General features: G+C 46.1%; 1 protein-coding gene across 1 annotated transcript in view; it reads right to left on the bottom strand.

Annotated features, from left to right (window-relative positions):
* Window positions 1–2841: 2841 nt before the first annotated feature.
* SLC24A3 (solute carrier family 24 member 3) overlaps window positions 2842–18516 on the bottom strand; it is a 512775-nt gene continuing 497100 nt past the window's right edge. Inside the window, exons 16-17 of the mRNA XM_008962961.5 lie at window positions 8151–8216; window positions 2842–4751 (exon numbers count right to left, since the gene is read on the bottom strand). Of these exons, the coding sequence (XP_008961209.3) occupies window positions 4602–4751; window positions 8151–8216 (216 nt within the window). The 3' untranslated portion in view covers window positions 2842–4601. The remainder of the gene's footprint in view (window positions 4752–8150; window positions 8217–18516) is intronic.

Genomic DNA, 18516 nt, shown 5'->3' with positions numbered 1-18516 from the left:
TTAAGGTTTAGTAAGAATTTCTAAAATTAATGGGACTACTGGGTACACGTTATTAAAGAAATAAATGGCCTGAGTGTAACAGTAAGCCATCTGAACAACTTTGGTGGAGTTTTATTACTCTGCCCTGTGTTGTAAGCATAAAGTTCAATGTGAGATCAATTCTGGGGCCTGGCATTATCTATCTCATGTACATTGCTAATCTTCTCTGCTCTCCACAGCCCCAGCTCCTCACTTTTCAGCATCTCAGCAGGGTCCACGTCTCTGGATGATGAGACAATGAACATATAGCTTTTTATTTATCAGAGAAAAGTTTGCGGAATCCGCCTCTGTTATTCTTGCATAATAATAGAGAGTTGGAAGAACTTTTTTGAAAAAATTTCAATAATCCACTGGCTTGTCTTCATACAGAGTTTTGGTATCAGATAGATGGTGTGTGTGTGTATGTGTGTGCACACACGTGTGTGTGTATGGGCAGCCATTGCAGAAAATAACAAAATAAATGAGACTCATTAATTAGTATGAGACTTTACAAAATCCAATATGAAAATATCTCATCTATTTCAAAATAGTTGATGGAAATGGGTCAGCGTAACTGGATAATTATTCTGTTAATGGGATAATTATTCTACTTTAAAAAAGTGAAAATAAATAAATCTTGGAAAAAGCACCATCGTCATCACCAGTTTCTCACTTCTAATTTTTCCCAATGATCTGAATTTTTTTTTTGGGATGGAGTCTCACTCTGTCGCCCAGGCTGGAGTGCAGTGGTGTGATCTCGGCTCACTGCAAGCTCCACCTCCCGGGTTCACGCCATTCTCCTACCTCAGCCTCCCGAGTAGCTGGGACTACAGGCGCCCGCCACTGCGCCCGGCTAATTTCTTGTATTTTTAGTGAAGACGGGGTTTCACCATGGTCTCGACAATCTGAATATTTTTAAGAACAATTAGGTAAAATTCTAGGACACTATTTGGTTACATTTATTTTTATACACCACAATGTAAAACGGTCTAGATTTTACAATGTTATCACTCCTTACCTTTTTCTAAACATTCAGGCTTTTCTTTGAAGCTGGAATGCTTAAAATGAGCTCAGATTTGCTGCTTGAGTTATACAGAGTCTCAGATCCCTAGTATGCAAATCTAGGACTGTAAACTATAAGTGTCTGTAGCAAAAGAAAGACCTAGGAAAATAAAATGGCTTCTATCCACTTACCCTCTATGCCAGGTATCTTTTGGAGGTGAATACAAAACATATGCCTACAAAAGTGAACTATTACTAAAAAGGTAGAGCCAGCAGTTTTCTGTAGAAGGGGCAGACGCTATCTTTCCATTGTGCCTGGAAATATCCCCTCATAGTGACCTCTCAGTGTATCTGAGGCCACTTGAGGGCCTCAATGACTCCTCCTGGCAGTGACTCTCAGCAAGGTGGAAACAGAATCTCCGGGAACAGAGGGTCTTCTCCAGGTGCCAGCTGTTGGGGCCACTAGGACACAGGAGCAAGTGTGAGCCCCAGTGCCCATCTTCCCTTGGCCAAGGCCAGAAAGACGTCCCACTTGTGCACGAGGCTGCGGCCTGGGGAGTTCAGCCTGCTCAGAAAATTGCTGTGAGGGTTTCTCTAGGAGACATCGTCAGGTTTGGGGATATTGACAAAGGTTCTTTCCTCAAACTTATCCCAGCCCCATCTTAAGTCCCAGCTCAGCAGAAGTCGTGAAAAGAGCAATATCAGCAATCCGGCATCACTGAACAGCCGGCTCATTTCAAACCCCATTCTCAACTCACGACCCAAGACAGTTGTGCCTGCCTGAGTTCTAGGCAGAAATAGGCTAAATTCTCATTTCAGAAAGGAAACCCCCACAGTTCCTGGGTTGGCAATCATTATGCATGGAAGCATGAAAACTCTATGCTGTCCCATAATTCTCACTTTGAGAAATTCAGCCATGAACTATAGTTTCTAAAGATTTCATAGAAAATGTATTTTTTTTAAATCAAGCTTCTGACTAAATGTCTTTGCTTAATATTAAAAGTAAAACTAATTAAGACTAGTTTAACAAGATACTTAACATGAAAGTATCTAATGCTTTGTAGGCACTGATCAGCACAATGAAAATACCCTGCCCTGTGTCCAGGGTATATTTGTAAAATATACAAATATAGTAATAAAACATTTGAAGATGGAAACACTCAAAACATGCTAAGTATCTAGTATTCCTCCCACCTTGGGAATATATATTTTTCAACAGTTAAATAAAGTTGGTGCTGTGGATTAGTGGCTATTTTTCTTCTGCCTCTTATAAATGAATTATGCTGCATTTCTGGTGGAAGCCTAGCTCTCTGTGTTTACTAATTTAGATGTGGTAGTTATTTCTTGAGCATCATCTAGCATCAGAACATGGCTTATTACAACTATGTTATTGTCACTTTTAAGGAATCAGCTTTGGGGAAATCCTAATTTTCACGATTAAGAACTACTAAAATCAGACAGAATGGAGAACTTGGCCACTCCAGGATGTCATCATCAGTACTGTGATGCTCCTTCTCTCATGTTCAATGGAAAGAATGAATTCCTAACTAATGTATTCTAGGACAGGTACAGTTCTGGAATTCTGTGACAAGATGGTAGGCCTAAAGTCCCTTCAAGATTTAGAGGGGACCCACAGCTGGCCACTTCATTCTCGTAATCTGCCACACGTATGCCAGCTTTCCAGGTGAGGCAACGCAGAAACAGCAGGTGGCAAATACCTGGCCACATAGTGACTACAATCATTTTACCTCCCATACATTCGCCTCAATGAAAAATGCACAGCTTTCCAGGGGACAAAGTAATGCACTCTGCTCTGGGAAGGATAGAGAACAGAGAAGTTTATTTTACACTATCTGTCCAAGAAAACAATCGCCATAAACCAGTGCAAAATGTGCAACAGAATCAATAAGTGTGTCTTAGCTCTGAGAGCCCAAATTGGTGATTTCTTCTCCTGTTCCTCAGTTGGGCACGTGCCCCATCCGTTAATGCTGGTTCGCACCACAGACAGAAACATTCAACCAATTTGTAGCAGGTTATTTTTACAAATTCATACCAGAATGTGTACAAGGGACAGGGAAAACCATACCGAATGAATGATAAGTGATCAGTGCTTAAAGTAAATACAAGGGACAGCACGGGCAAGAATCCACAGTTTCAATAAATACAAGTGAACAAGCATGGGTGTGTCTCAACTGGGTGGAATTAGTCTGCGTAATAATTCAGCATCATACAAAATCTAGCAGGGCTGTTGAGCAGTGATTGGCAAAAACGTTCACAATAACTTATGCCCTTGAGCGAGTCTGCATGTAACACATTCTGTGGTTTCAAAGGTGTCAGTTCTCTGTTTTCTCCTTCCCTGGCCATCCCTCCAGGAAGGGAGGGGTGCAGCTGGGCCGGCTTGGCGGAGGCGCCCCGTGAGGAAGGACGTTTGCCCAAGAGCCAGCGGTCAGGGTCCAGTGTACTCAATACCAAGTGGCAAATTGGGACTTAATTGACGACGTCTGTGCAAAGTGCGCTTCTCTCCATTTTCCAAGAAACCAGTGTCTATAACTCCTGCATGAAAAGCAGTGGTGGCCTCTGGGTCACTCCCTGTCACCCCAAATGCCAAACAACAAGAGCACATCTCAGGGACTCACAAGTTGGGGAAGCTTCCGTTGTTGACTGCCTGGCACCTCATGGATGGGTAGTTTGTTTAACTGGGGCCCCCTTGTCCAAGGCAGGCTAGAACTATTGCTTGAAAACTAGAAAGAACCTAGTGAGAAAGAGATGGTGATGATGGAATGAGGGAAGTTGTCTTCTTCCTCCAAAACCTTGTGCCCCCCCAACCCCAGGGGACGCCCATAAGACTTTAGCGAGGCGTCCGTGGCTATAAAGTGTCATGCATTTGTTCTTGGTGGCCTTGCCCAGTGGCTCCTCTAAAAAGCACTACATCCATGCATACTCCAACACATCTGGGATGCAAGCCCAGACAACACGGCAGGTGCAGCCTTTGGGTAACTGATTAATCCAGAGCCCAGTGGAAGAAGATGCAAGAGAAGCTCTTGATCTCTGGAAGAAAAGGAGTAAAAGGGAAAGACCCCCAAAAGAAAACAATCCCCCCAAACCCAGTAACCTAGGCATCATCTCCAAACCAAACAAAATCCCAAATGCTCTCTGTAATCAACGGGCCCCATCCTCTCTATTTCTTCAACAGTCTCAGGTCACAAATTAGGTGAGTCTTCCATCAAATAACTTAAAAAAGGAGGAGGGATTGGAATCAGTGTTGCCTGGCTCAGGCCAGTTAGCAGCCAGTTTTTCTAGAATCTCAGTCACTGTTCAAAAATGGAGCTGGAAAAGTCACGTGGATGTTGGATGTCTTCACACGGAGGAGGCAGGAAAGGGTGGGTGGGCATGACCCAAGGAGGTGGGGGAGCGAGGATGGGGCAGGGGAGAGCCTGGGCCACCAAAACAGGAGTGGAGGCCTGAGGACAGCACAGGAGAGACGAACGCCGTGGCCCCGGGGGCCTGTGTGACTCGGGGTGCGGCCGGGTCTCGTATTGCACAGAAAAGAAGGAGCTGAGCCTCTGTGGGCACCCGGCGGCTCAGTGGTCCCCGCACATGGGCAGGTTCACAAAGGTGAACACGTTGAACTCAGTCATGATGGAGAAGCACAGGAACACACCATACAGGAGGAGGCACCCACAGCCCAGCTTCTTGTCCAGCTGCCACTTGTTCAGGTGGACGCCGAACACCTGCAGGGCACAGAACAGGTTCAGAGGGCACCAGGAGGAGGCAGCAGCCTTTGGGGGGTTGGTAGGGGAAACCAGGGGACCCGGGGAAGGGCTGCTGACTATGGGCCTCGGGCAGGGTGCTGATCCTCTCTGAGCCTGCAAAATCCACCTCTCGTCTTGGATTGTGGGAGGTGAGAACATCAACATCAGGAAGAAAGGAAGCCAGAAGCTGCTGGTTGTAGAAAAATAACTAAAACAAATGGCAGGACTCACAAGCACATCCCAGCAGCCAACCCTCTTTCACGAAGCTCCAACCCCACACCCCTGTGGGCCCTTCATCTGTTCTGGGCCTTCCCCATCTTGCTCTAAGCAGACCCCCACTCCCCTGGGGACACTGACCCCTCAGTCCTCAGGCGGTGGTGGCTGCATCTCTTCCTACGGCTGTGTCTGGAGGTGAGGAAGTTCCTCCCTCCCCACAGCAAATCATGGCTGCTTCCAGACCATTTTCCTTCTCTCCTCCCTAAAAACACTGAGCCTGGAATCTCGGTTCTTCCCACAGTTCCTCTTGGTTCTGCCTGTTGCAGCCAACGATGTAACCCCGGCCACTGCCTATCCTTGAAGCTTTCCGCCCGGCTCTTGCCACTCTCCACTGCACTCCTGCTGACTTTCTCTGTGATTTCAATGCCTCCAGAGGGGAGAGGTTCTTTCCAACACCCTGCCCCATCAAGTCCTCATCCTTCATCTGGCCTCAGCCACTCACACCCACCAGCCCATGTGTTACCCAAATATAAATGAAATAAAATTAAAACACAGCTCCACATTTCAAGTGCTACAGCCAACCATAGCCAGTGGTACTGTCCAGCCCAGGTGCAGGCCATTTCACTGCAGAAAGGTCTGCTGGGTGGCACTGGGGCCTAGATGTTGCTATTGGCAGTGACAGAAGCATCTGTCTTATCTTAGTGTCACTCATCCCACTTTCTGACTCAAATCTCTTCCTTTCTAGCTTACTCCGCCTGATTCCCCAGCTCCCACAACTCTGCAAATGCCCATAGCCCATACCTCATTGATACCATCACCACTTCTCTAGGCTTCACCCACTTTGCCCCTTTCCTTCTCTCCTTCCTCTGATTCAATTCCACCCACACTCGCTGGAGTCACTCCAGGGCATCCACCCTGATTCCCTGGCCTCTCTCTTGCTCGGTTGTCCTTGCTTGGCTAAGCCATAGCCCTTCAGTTCAAGCCAAGTCCCAATCTGGTTCATGCTGCATCCACGCAGCTGTCCATCAGGGTTGGAGGAAATCGGTCAGCCATGCGGATGGGTCTTATTTTAAATTAGAGACCACTGACATTAAGTGGGTCATTCATGCTTTTCAGCAGGCATCTCATCCTTCCCTAGTCCCTTGTCTCTCCCTTCCCCAGACGGCTACTTCACACCTCTCCCCTTTCTTCCAATCTCCGACACTCACTTCCCCGTCCTCACTTATCCCCACGGCACAGAGCTCCCAACCCCACCTCCCTGCCTTCTCTCCTGGCAGTGAGGTCAACTCCACCCTGCATGCCCCAGATCCCATCTCCCACCCTTCTTAAGGACCTGGTTCCAGCAACTCCCTCTCCTCTAGCACATGCCCCAACTCCATCCCTGGATTATTCTAATTGGCATACAAAGATTCTGTTATCTTATTCATCTTAAAATAACACTTTTTTTCCTGAATTTCCATTTTTCTCCTTTCTTTACAGTCAGATAACATGAAAGAGTTGTGAATGTCCGCCCACGGTCTCCAATCTCTCTCCTTTCATTCTCTATTAACTTATTCCACTTGACTCCACAGCACTACCCTCTCATTAGCACCAATGGTTTTGCATTGCTAACTCCCATGGCCAATGCTCAGGGCTCCTCTCCCTGACTCAGCCAACAGCTCCCTCCATCTGAAAAACCCTCCAGCAGGTGGCTTCCAGGACCCCGCACTCTGTTGGTTTTATTCCTGCATCTCCAAACTGTTCCTTCTCTGTTTCTTTTGGTGTTTCTTCCTTATCGTCCTGACCTGTAAGCATCAGACTGCCTCAACACTGAGATCTTGGGGCTCTTCTCTCTTTTGTGTACACTCATTCACTTGGAGATCTCTCCCAACTGCAGGGCTTTAAATACCATCTACACTATGGTGTCTCTAGACTGAACATCTGTCGTGAACTCAGACTTATATTTCCAATGGCTTTCTTGACCTCTTCCCTTGGATGTCAAACAGGCATTGCAAACTTAAGATGTTTAAAATTGCTTTTCCTCCCCCAAACGTGCCTCTCTTCAGCATTTTGGTAACCTCATTTTGACAGCCCAGTTAGTGGTTAGCCAGGTCTCCTGTAGATGGTATAACTATAGCATAGCCTAAAAAGATGCACCGTAGCTATGATTGTGCACCCTGGTGTCAGATGCTTGTTCCTCCACTCACTTGGTGTCAATAAAAAGGAGTCAATTAGCTTCTCTAGGCCTCAGTCGCTCATTTGTATAATAGGCTGATCTTAGTGACACCTCATGGGGGGCATGATGAGCTCCAAATGGGAAGATATGTATACAAAACATTAAGTACGGTGTGTGGCTATTACAAATATCACCACTCCAAGTCATAGCAGAACTGCAGGACCTCCTAAACCATAAGAGCATGAATGATGTCGATTTTCACTTTTGTATAAGGCAGTATTAGCTTTGGTGAAATCTTGACATTCAATGCACACCCTGATCCTGTAAACTACTTATTTTGCTTCCTGCCTGTCCTTCTGAATTCCCATTCTCTGGCATATTTATGCTAACAACATGCCAGGTGTAACTCAATGACTACTTCCTTGAATAATTAAGGAAAAAACATATTGTGTCTCAATGCTTATTAATGCCAACAGCATATTTGTATGTTAATGGATGCTTCATGTGGATGAGTCCATGCATTGGTGTGAACTTGTTCCAAACACAACAGTTGAGTTGGGAATATTAAAGTACGCAAGTGGGCGTAATGGCTGAGACAGTGGAATGGCCTCAAAATGTACTGTCAATAAAATATATTTTTAGTTTCCAAGTATTAGCCAAATTCATGGATTCGTATGGGAACCTGGAACAATCAATGAATTGGAATCTACCTTTCCATGACTCATATTGCAGACAAAGTGGGATCTTCTCTTTGCATTTGGGAAAATGGTTTGCTTTCTATGTAAGATAGGGCCATGCCTTTGAGAGGAAGGCTGGCTTCTTTCAGAAAGGGAGAAGGTGTTCTAGTGGGTTGCTAGGACTCACTTCTAGAAGAAAGAGCCAGGAGATGGGACAAGGAGGTTGCTTGTCCCCAGTCACCAGGAGACCAAGCTCATCTGGTCTCCAAAGAACCCAAGGGGAGGAAAGAACAGGCAAACACAAGTACGAGGAGAGAGCTGCCAACCTACCGTGACAAAAACAGAGGCCAGGAGCAAGCCCACGGAGTAGATCAGCCCCCTGCTATTCAGCCGGATCTGTAAGAGAGGGTTAGAGTTAGGCTTCTGACAAGCTAGGCTTCCAAAACAGAGTTAGGCTTTGGAAAAGGCATCTGCCCAAGCAACTCTGAGTAGCAGTGATTCCACATCTCCCCTCTAGAATGAAAAAGCAACAGACAGCTTCAGCAGCCAGCTCCACAGCTTATACTTGAGACGTGTGCTCTTCTGGAAACCCAAGGCTTGTCTTTGTCTTGTCCACTCTCAGTCCCATCCTGGCCTTACTGTCAATAGCAGGCCCCCGGCTGGAGTGCCCCACAGCCACCTGAACCCTCCATCCGGGACTGTGAGATTCTTGTGGCCCACAACACATCCCTGTCCACGTGTTCCTTTACCTCTGGGGAACTTTTGCTTTCTCAAACCCGTACTGCTTTTAGGATGAATTTCATGACATGGGCGGAAAAATATGAATAAACTTTTCATCTCTTTTGCACCAAAATGTCTCTGTCCTTCCTCTAACTTGATGGGAAGAAGTGGAGGAGGGTTGCTGTTGTGGGCAAACAAAACAGAAGAAAAAGTTAAAATTCCATTTCTGATGTTAGTAAAGGGATTTTTGGAGGTTTGTTTTTTGCAGAATGGGGATAACAGCCAATGAAGAGAAAAAGAGAAGCATATTTGGAGTTCCTTCTTTTTTTTTGAGACAGGGTTTCACTCTGTTACCCAGGCTGGGGTGCAGTGGTGTGATCTTGGCTCACTGTAGCCTCAACCTCCCAGCCACAAGTGATCCTCCCACCTCAGCCTCCTGAGGACTACAGGCACACACCATCACACCTGGCTGATTTTTGATTTTTTGTAGAGACTAGGTCTCACTACATTGCCTGGGCTGGTCTTGAACTCCTGGAAGCAAGTGATCCTCCCAGCTCAGCCGCCCAAAGTGCTCATTACAAGCAGCCCAACATGCTCTCAAAGTGGCTCATTACAAGCATGAGACACTGCACCCAGCCTTGGAGTTTCTATAGAATAGCACTGATGAGCAGAACTTTCTGTGGTGATGGAAAAGTTCTATATCTGTGCTCTCCAACATGGTAGCCATTAGGTACAGGTGGCTGTTGGGCATTTGAAATGTGTCTCATGCAACTGAAAAAAAAAAAAAACAGTTTTAATCTCATCTTTAACCAAATTTACATTTAAAGAGCCACATGTGGTTGTGGCTATAATATCAAGCAGAGCAGGTAGAGAGTACTGGGGTGCTGACTTGGCTGACAAAGGCCAAATAGTTTCTTTCATGATGTAGGGAAGACACTGCTTCTGCCTTTGACCAAAGTCATGAGGCCGGCTGCCCCAAAATAGAAGAGATTCCTTAGAGCAGTGGTTCTCAGAGGGTGGTTTTGGGGCCAGCAGCGGCAGCAGCACTCGGGAACTTGTTAGAAATGCAGGATCTCAGGCCCCACCCAGAACTCCTGAATCAGAAACCCTGGGGCAGGGCCCATGAATCTGTGCTTTAACTCCAGGTGATTCTGATGCACAGGAAAGTTTAAGAACCACTGATTTAGAGAAAGCATAAAGCTCAGATCCACTTCTGTTCTCCAAGGGTTCTGCGGAAGGGATCTTGACATTCATTTTTCACATGTTTTCTTTGAAATGCTTGTGTGCATTCAGGTTTGAGGACTACAGACCCCAACCAATGTACACTCTCCTGCAGGGAGTGAAAAGCTTCTCTACGTTCTTGGGAAGGGAAAGTGAGGCTGGTTGATTTGTGCGTTGTTTCTGTTAGACAACTAAGTGGTAATTATCGAGTAGGAGTGGTTCTGGGCCCTTCTGACAGGGTTTAAGGTACCTCTTGGCGTGACTGCACCAGTTCACTACTGGAGTGTGCATATGGGAAGGAGTCTCCATAGGTGGGTGTGTCAGGTTTATTTTCTGACAGGACAGAAAATAGGGACACCATATGCCCTAAACAGCCAACCCTTTCTGCGAAGATGTGACTTAGTGATGTCCTGTCACAGAGAGATTGAGCTGGACTCTTTCTCTCGTGACTTGCAATCCCTGTGAGTCAACCATTTGCTGGCCCCCAGCTGGAACATGCTTCCCTGCCACCAAATGCCTTCCCGAGAATAAAGGAAGACTCAAGTCATATCTCTGCGACACTAGAGCAATGGCTTAACCTGGTTAATTCAGCGTGGAAAAATGGCAGATCGGCCCAGTCACAGTCCAGCTTGTGGCTTAACTTCATGCACACACTCAACCTGACTGTGGATAGACTTTCCCACTTTCATCAGCTGGGTTGGTATAAAGAGGCCAACATACAAGACTGCATCGCAAATGGGTTGTATTGAAGATTTTCTTCCTCCAAATATTCTGTCCACACTGACTATGATAATCCCCTGTGTTCTGGTCAATGTTGAATGGGAGAGATGGGCTCCTCAGAGCAAGATGGCAACCCCTAGGAGAGAGAAAGAGGCTCTTGGAGCTATCCTCAGTCACCCTTGGGTAGATGTGAAACTGTAGATAAACACTCAGGAATCCTTTTGAGCTCTTAACTTTCAGCACTGCGCACACAGATATCTTCTGAGAGGGGCAATGCATTTCCAGCACAGCTTGCCCTCTGAGCTCCAGGGTCAAACCCTTGTCAGCAACAAGAACTTAGTAAAGTGATTTCATGCCCTTAAGAAACCAAGAGCCAGTGACAGCAAAGCTCCTAGCAGGAAAATTCCCTTTGGCCAAACATTTTCAAAAGGAATCCTGTTAAACCAAAGCTTTTGAACTTTACTCTTCCTATGTTCACATGAAATCTCGAAGAACAGTGTGGCTGAAATTCTAAATCTGGTTCCAGAGGCCATAGGCAACTCACTCTTTTGTGGAGTTTCTGTGTTTTTAACTTCTCACCTTTTTCTCTATAGCCTTCCTTTGGTCATGAACTACTACACACACCCAGGGGTGTATTTTTGTGTTTTCATTGTTAGAGACCTGGGCTCTCAAAGCCTGTATTTACTCCTTGCTGTCTGACCCTTGTACTTCCACCAGGATGTGACAGGCAGGAACGACGGCTCCTTCAGCTGCCTTCTGGCCCAGCTCAAACATCTCCCAGCTGCTGCAGCTATGGATGGTTTGGGGCAGGAGTCATTGCCTCTTTTTTTTTTTTTTTTTTTTAGAGACTGGGTCTCATTGTGTTGTCCAGGCTGGAGTGCAGAGGTGAAATCATAGCTCACTGTAGCTTTGAACTCCTGTGCCCAGGTGATCCTCCTGCCTTAGCCTCCCAAGTAGCTGGAACTATAGGCACACATCACTATGCCTAGCTAATTTGTTGTTGTTGTTTGTAAAGATAGGATCTTGCTATGTTGCTCAGGCTGGTCTCAAACTCCTGGCCTCAAACAATCCTCCAGCATTGGCCTCCCAAAGTGCTGGAATTACAAGCAGGAGCCACGGCATCTGGCTCCAGCCTGTCTTTGTAAATAAAATTTTATTGGAACTCAGTTCATTCATTTGTGTATCATCAATGGCTATTTTCACATGACAGCAGCTGAGCTGAGTGGTTTTGATGGAGACAGTATGATCCACAGGGCTTAAAATATTTCCTCTCTGGCCCCTTATAGAAAATGTTTGCAACCCTCTGGTTTAAGGCATGGACTCCAGAGCTAACTTCCTGGGTTTTGAATCTCTTCTTGGTCACTCACTTGCTGTATCATCATGGATGGGTAACTGAACTTCTCTAAGCCTCAGTTTTTCAAAGTGTAAAGTGGGGATAATACAGTTCCTGCTTTGTTGGTGCTTATGAGGTTGAACTGAATTAATCCATGTTAAAACTGTTGAACAGGGCCTGGTGTGTAATACCTTCTGAATAATTGGGGGCTGGGTCCACTTCCTTGCACCCGAGGCTGCTTCTTTTCTAAACCTATCACTGAACAATAGCTTACTAGATTACAGACACCGCAAGGGTAGGAATCACGTCTGACTTTACCCTCCACCCGGCACAGGGCTGGGCAGAGACCACGTGCTTAAAACGTAATTGATGAATGAATAAGGCATGTCCATGAAGTCTCATTTGGAATATGCATTATAAGGAGGCCAGTGTTCTGTGGGGCAGCGGGGACTGGTCAGAGTGAGGTTGGAAGCGGAGAGACCCCGGATGCCACTCCCTGGATAATGTTCCAGAAGCAATGTGGTCTCTGCCCAATGTACTCTCTCTCCCTTCCCCACTTTACTTAAATTATTTTGAGTCTATGTAGTGTTTTTAAACCCAGCATGCTGCTTTTGAAGTTTTCAAGCATTCAGGAAAGTTGGAAGAATTATACCATCTTATTTTTTTAAGAGCAGGGCATATCCACGTGTGCTTGTGGGAACTTCAAAGTAAACTGCAGAGACCAGGCCATTTCACCCCTCAGCACTCCTGCCTGCATCTCATTAAGTAGAGTTCATTCACAGTTCATGGGTCTTTTATTCTTAGATGCCATTTTACGTGGTAAAATTCCCACCACAAAATTGTACCATTTAACAGGTTCTGAGAAATGCATACACCCATGTAACTCAAACTCTACCATGGCTCAGAACACTTCCGTCATTCCAGAAAGTTCTCGGGTGCCCTTCTGCAAGCCTCGCCTGAGGCAGGCACTGCCCTGTTTCTCTACCACAAGGCAGTTCAGCCTGTCCTAGAGCTTCATAGCGATGGAATCCTGCAGCGTGTACTCTTTTATATCCGCATCATTTTTAAAGACTCCTTCAATGTTTTCATTGCATCAACAGCTCATTTATTTTTACAGCAGTGTAAATATGCCACGGTGTGTTTAATTATGCTCCTGTTGATGAACATCTGGGCCACTTCCAGTTTTGGGCTATTAATGTGTATTACTTTTAAAATTCAAAAGCAAAATGAAAAGAGGCCTGTAGGGCTCCTCCTTCCTGACAGGCTGGCCATTAATGAAGATCGAGGAGGGCCAGGAGCTCTGCTAAGGACCTCATGTCACTGTCTCATATCCTAGCACCCCTTCTCTGTAGTCAGCACCTTAAGCACACTCCTGTGCCCTCTTTGAGACTTTCGGTCTAGCTAGGTGGGGGTCTCACCTCCTTCCCAACTCTACTCTGCCCATCCTGCCATAAGTCCTTTTGCCTCTTCCAAGTTCACTATTGTCCCTATGGTGCTGATGTCGTCCTGCTTGTGCTTGGGTTGGGGCATGTTCCTACCAGACCAGCAGGTCCAAATGCTCAGAGGGCAGATGCCTGGCTCGTGAGTTTTTCCTCACTCTAGCACCTAATTCCCTCACCCCTCCAGTCCCTGGCTCCACATACTGTATGTTTAAATGAGCATCTGGGCCAGGCGTGGTGACTTATGCCTGCAATTCTAGCACTCCGGGAAGGTGATGTGGGTGGGTTGCCTGAATCTAGGAGTTAAAGACCAGCCTGGGCAACATAGTGAGACCTCAACTCTATAAAAAAATAAAAATAAAAATTAGCCAGTTCTGTTGGAGTGTGTCTATAGTCCCAGCTACTTGAAAGGGTGAGGTGGGTGGATCACTTGAGCTGGGAAGGTCGAGGCTACAGTGAGCTGTGATCCCACCACTGCACTCCAGCCTGGGTGGCAGAGCAAAACCCTACCCCAAACAAACAAAAAAAATGAGCATCTGCGGCCAGGCGCGGTAGCTCACACCTGTAACCCTAGCACTTTGGGAGGCCAAAGCGGGCAGATCACGAGGTCAAGAGGTCAAGACCATCCTGGCCAACATGGTGAAAACCTGTCTCTACTCAAAACACAAAAATTAGCTGGGCATGGCGATGCGTACCTGTAGCTCCAGCTACTTGGGAGGCTGAAGCAGGAGAATTGCTTGAACCTTGGAGGCGGAGGTTGCAGTGAGCTGAGATCAAGCCACTGCACTCCAGCCTGGCGACAGAGTGAAACTCTTGTCGGAAAAAAAAAAAGAAAAAAGCATCTGCTGGTGATTCTGAGCATGGGTGTGTGTGTTTGTGTGCATGTGTTTGCATGTGAGCGTGCACGTGTGTGCGTTTGTCTGCATGTTTGCATGTTTGCATGCATGTGTGTTTGCCTGCATGTTTGCATGCACGTGTGTGCATTTGCCTGCATGTGTTTGCATTTGTGCATGTGTGTGTGTGCACACGTTTGCCTACATGTGTTTGCATGTGTGTGTGCATTTGCCTGTGTGTTTGCATGTGTGGATATGTGTGTGTTTGCTTGCATGTGTGCATGCATGTGTGTGGCATGTTTGCATGCGTGCATGCATGTGTGTGCGTTTGTATGTGTGCATACGTGTGTGCGTGTTTGCATGCATATGTTTGCATGTGTGCATGTGTGTGTGCACATTTGCCTGCGTGTGTCTGCATGTGTGTGTGTGCATTTGCCTGCATGTTTGCATGTGTGGATGCGTGTGTGTGTGCATTTGCCTGCATGTTTGCATGTGTGGATGTGTGTGTGTGTGTGTTTGCCTGCATGTGTCTGCCTGTGTGCACGTGTTTATGTGCCTTTGTCTGTGTGTGTCTGCATATGTGCATGCATGTGCATACTGGGAGGCAGTGAGACTGCATAGCAAAGGGCAAGAGTGGAGAGTTGATTGGGAGACGGGCCATGGTGAGGGTTGGCTTTAAGCCGATCTCCGCAAGTAACAAAGCAAGAGGGCACCAAATTGCTTTTTAATTGAGGCATAATTTGCATAGAGTAAAATGCACAGATCTTAAGTGTTCTTACTATTGGATGAGTTTTGACAAATACCTGTACTCATGTAACCCACACTTCAACAAAAATAAAAAACATTTTCATCATCCCAGTAACTTTCCCTGAAGGCAGTAAAACACTTTCTTGAGGCATGCTAAGCCAAATGATATCACCAAAGCCTTCTCATCCGTGAATGACCTTTGGACAGGCCTGCACAGTGTTGAACTAGATCATCTCCCTCCTCCCTGCCTCAAAGACGCAAGGAACATTAAGTGCCAATGCAGAAAATCTTCAAGGCAATGCTGATCTGAGAGCATGTGAGGCACATCTCAGATTGTTCAGTCCTGACATTTAATGCTGTTTTCATTTCTTGCCTTAAGAAGCATGCATTTTCATTCTCTAATTCCCTCTTGGCAGTTGTTGTGGAGGAAACAGGAGGGTGGCTAGTTCCAAAGTCAACAGGGATTTAGCCCACAGTGCATGTATATTTTTTAGTACGGATGCAGACACAGATACTCATTCATACCAAGTTTCATGCATACTTGCTGCTTATAAAACAGTTCTTTGAACCCTATTACCTTTGGAGAGCCAACACCCCCACCCTAAAAGATTCTGATTTCCCTAATACTACAGTTTAAAATCTCTCTCTAGTTTGTGGTCAGCTTGACCCAACCAACAAATTCTTTTAGGAAAAATAAGAAGCCCCTGGATTTTTGCTAATTTATTTCTAACTTGGAACATATGTGGCATGTCATTTCACATTTTCTTATTTGGGTAGCTTTACACTTGTTTGGTTGTAGTTTCCAAATGGATGTTCCCAGCTGTGGCTTTACATTGTAAAATATCACTGGGTGGCAATCTCTTTGTTTGAACAATTAAATGAGGTAATTTTCTGTGACCCAGCCCACAGAAAAGAAGCAATTTAATGACAGTTGCATCCCTAAGTCCTTTAGTCATTTAGTACAATAGTGCATTTAGTTCTGGTGGCCACTCATGAAATATGCAAAGTGGGTTTTGTTCTCCCCATTTGAAAGATGAGACAACTGAGGCTCAGAGAGGTTAAACCACTTAGTCAAGTTTACGAAGCTGGTGAGGGGTCAGGTCTGCATTTAGAGTTGGACTTTGGACCCTAAATTCTCACTTTTTGTTGTACTCTGCCAGGCACAGCAGAAAGCCAGGGTAAAGCCTCCCTTTACCCTCTAAGAGCCCTCAGAAGTGCATCTGGACCTTTCCTGCCTAGCACTTTTTTTTTTTTGAGATGGAGTCTTGCTGTGTCACCCAGGCTGGAGTGCAGTGGCATGATCTCAGTTCACTGCGACTTCCACCTCCTGGGTTCAAGTGATTCTCCTGCCTCAGCCTCCCGAGTAGCTGGGACTATAGGTGTGTGCCTCCATGCTCGGCTAATTTTTGTGTTTTTAGTAGGGACAGGGTTTCACCATGTCTGCCTACCATGTTTGTAAGAGTCCTGAATGAACTTTAAGAATCACAGATGCCCCTGCAGCAGCTGCCATCAGTACTCACCCACATCCCCCCATCTCCCTGAGGTGCCATTTTGGTGGGTGCCAGCTGCCTCCCAACAGCCATTCCTGCCTCGTTGCCTTAGGACTTTCTCCTAAACCAAAGAAGTGCCAAGAAATGAACAATTCTAGAAGCTGTTCTCCACCAGTGACTCTGAGGAGTGGGTGAATAAACCCCTCAGCTCCCTTGCCCCTTGGATGGAGTCATTCTGAGACAGAGGCTGTCCTCTGTTTCCCAGGGCTCCCACTATGGGAGTCAGCCCTGATTGCCCACTGTGGTAATAGTCTTGCTAGCACAGCCGCTGTGGGCTGCCTTCCCTCCTTCTTCCTCTCCACTCTCATACTGCTCCCCCTCAATAAACTCTTCACCCTGGATCCTCCTCTTAGAAATGAATAGTTTCTGAGGGACCTAAACTGTGATGAACAGAGAGACTGATTCCGCTTTCCAGGTAAGCCCTTCCACAGTAGGATCTGGAAGAACCTTCCTTCCCTCAGGCATCACCTAATTTTCCTAACATAGAGCCTGAAACACAATGGTCAAGATTAAGGGGATTGGGTGGTGACACTTTTGCTCCCAGGAGCTCTGTTTGAATAACCTTGAGAAGCCTCATTCATTAAGACATCACCACATTATCCCCAAGTTACCTATCTAGGTCCTGTGGGGATAATTTGTAGGAGACCCTAGCAGTGGCCTTCTGACATGGTCCTGTTTCCATGGTGTAAATACTGCCATCATGGCTGATTTCAAGCTACCAACGTGGCATCGCCAGAGGAAGCTATGAAGAGCTGCACATGATAGCTTCTCTGGAGGCTATATGAGTTGGCTCCAGCACCCTACTGTCCCTGGGGGCGTGGGAAGGAATTTGCAGAAAAGGGAAGACTGGTTCTAGCAGAGGGAGCAGTGTCCTGGTGCTGGGAGCCTGAATTGGGAATGGTTGCCATACAAGGTGAGAATGAAAGACGTGGGAGACATCAAGAACTGATGGGTTCATTGATTCATTCCACAGAAAGCCCTCTACTAGGTGTTAAGGAGCACAAGTTGAGTAAGATACAGTTTCTGCCCTCAGGGAGTTAAGGGGGAGGCATACACATCATAGAATATACCCCCATGCTGTCATACAGGTACTAAATTTGGCTGAGGGTAGGCTTCTTGGAGGAGGTGATGGTTGGTTGAAAGCGCTGGCCTTAGAAGAAGGACCTTGGACAAGGTCTGATATACTTGGCTGCTCCAACATCCTTGTAACTTTCTTCTGGCTGTGTGGCCCCCTTTCTTCTGATTCTCCCTGTCCCTGGCTGGCCCTTCCTCAGTCTCCTTCAGTGAATGTTTGTTTCTTCCCCCATCCAACATCACGACATGTTCTAGGCCCTCTCCTCTATCTACACTTACCTTCTTACGTTGTTACTTGCAGTTAATGCTCTTGACTCCCAAATTCATATCTGCAACCAAGACCTTGCCTCTGAACTTCAGACCCATCATTTCCACTACCTACTTAATATCTCCATTCAGATGACCCGCAAACATATCAAACTTTATTTGTCCTAAATGGAACATTTGGTATTTCATCTTAAATGTGTTCCTCATCTCCCAGCTTGTCTCCCCATCTCCATGAATGGCATCACAATACACTTAGTTGCCCAAGCAAAGAATCACATGTTACTTATGATTTTTCTCCTTCTCATTCTCTCCATACAACTGTCAGAAAATCTTATTAATTCTTCCTTAAAAAGAATCTCTTTTTGTCATCAGCTCCTTGACCTGTCTCCCCTCATCCACTCTTGCCTCCTATGCATTTAGAAAGAGCATCCAGTGTAATCTTAAAATGTAAAGTGAATCATGCCATTGCCTTGCTAAAATCCTCAATCGTAGTTATAATAACACATGAAAATTTTGCAATAGCTTACAAAATCCTTGCCTTTCCCGACTTACTTCCGCATGAACAGCTGTTTAGGGGCTAAAGTTAAACTAATTGCCAGGTCCTGTTATTTTTTTCTGTAGTCTCTTGCTTAGCTTTCCACTGTTCTCCAGTTTTACCGCTACTGTGGAGGCAGAGTGAACTGCTGGTCTCACCTCCTCTCCCTGTAATAGGTTTTATGTCCACACACTTTCCATAGCCTCATGGTTGGTGGATGCATTTTTCTGCTTCCTGATTTGGGGCTTGGCTGTGTG

This window comes from Pan paniscus, chromosome 21 (genome assembly GCF_029289425.2).
Source record: "Pan paniscus chromosome 21, NHGRI_mPanPan1-v2.0_pri, whole genome shotgun sequence".
NCBI classification, from domain to species: domain Eukaryota; kingdom Metazoa; phylum Chordata; class Mammalia; order Primates; family Hominidae; genus Pan; species Pan paniscus.
This window is presented reverse-complemented; position numbering and strand designations above follow the sequence as displayed.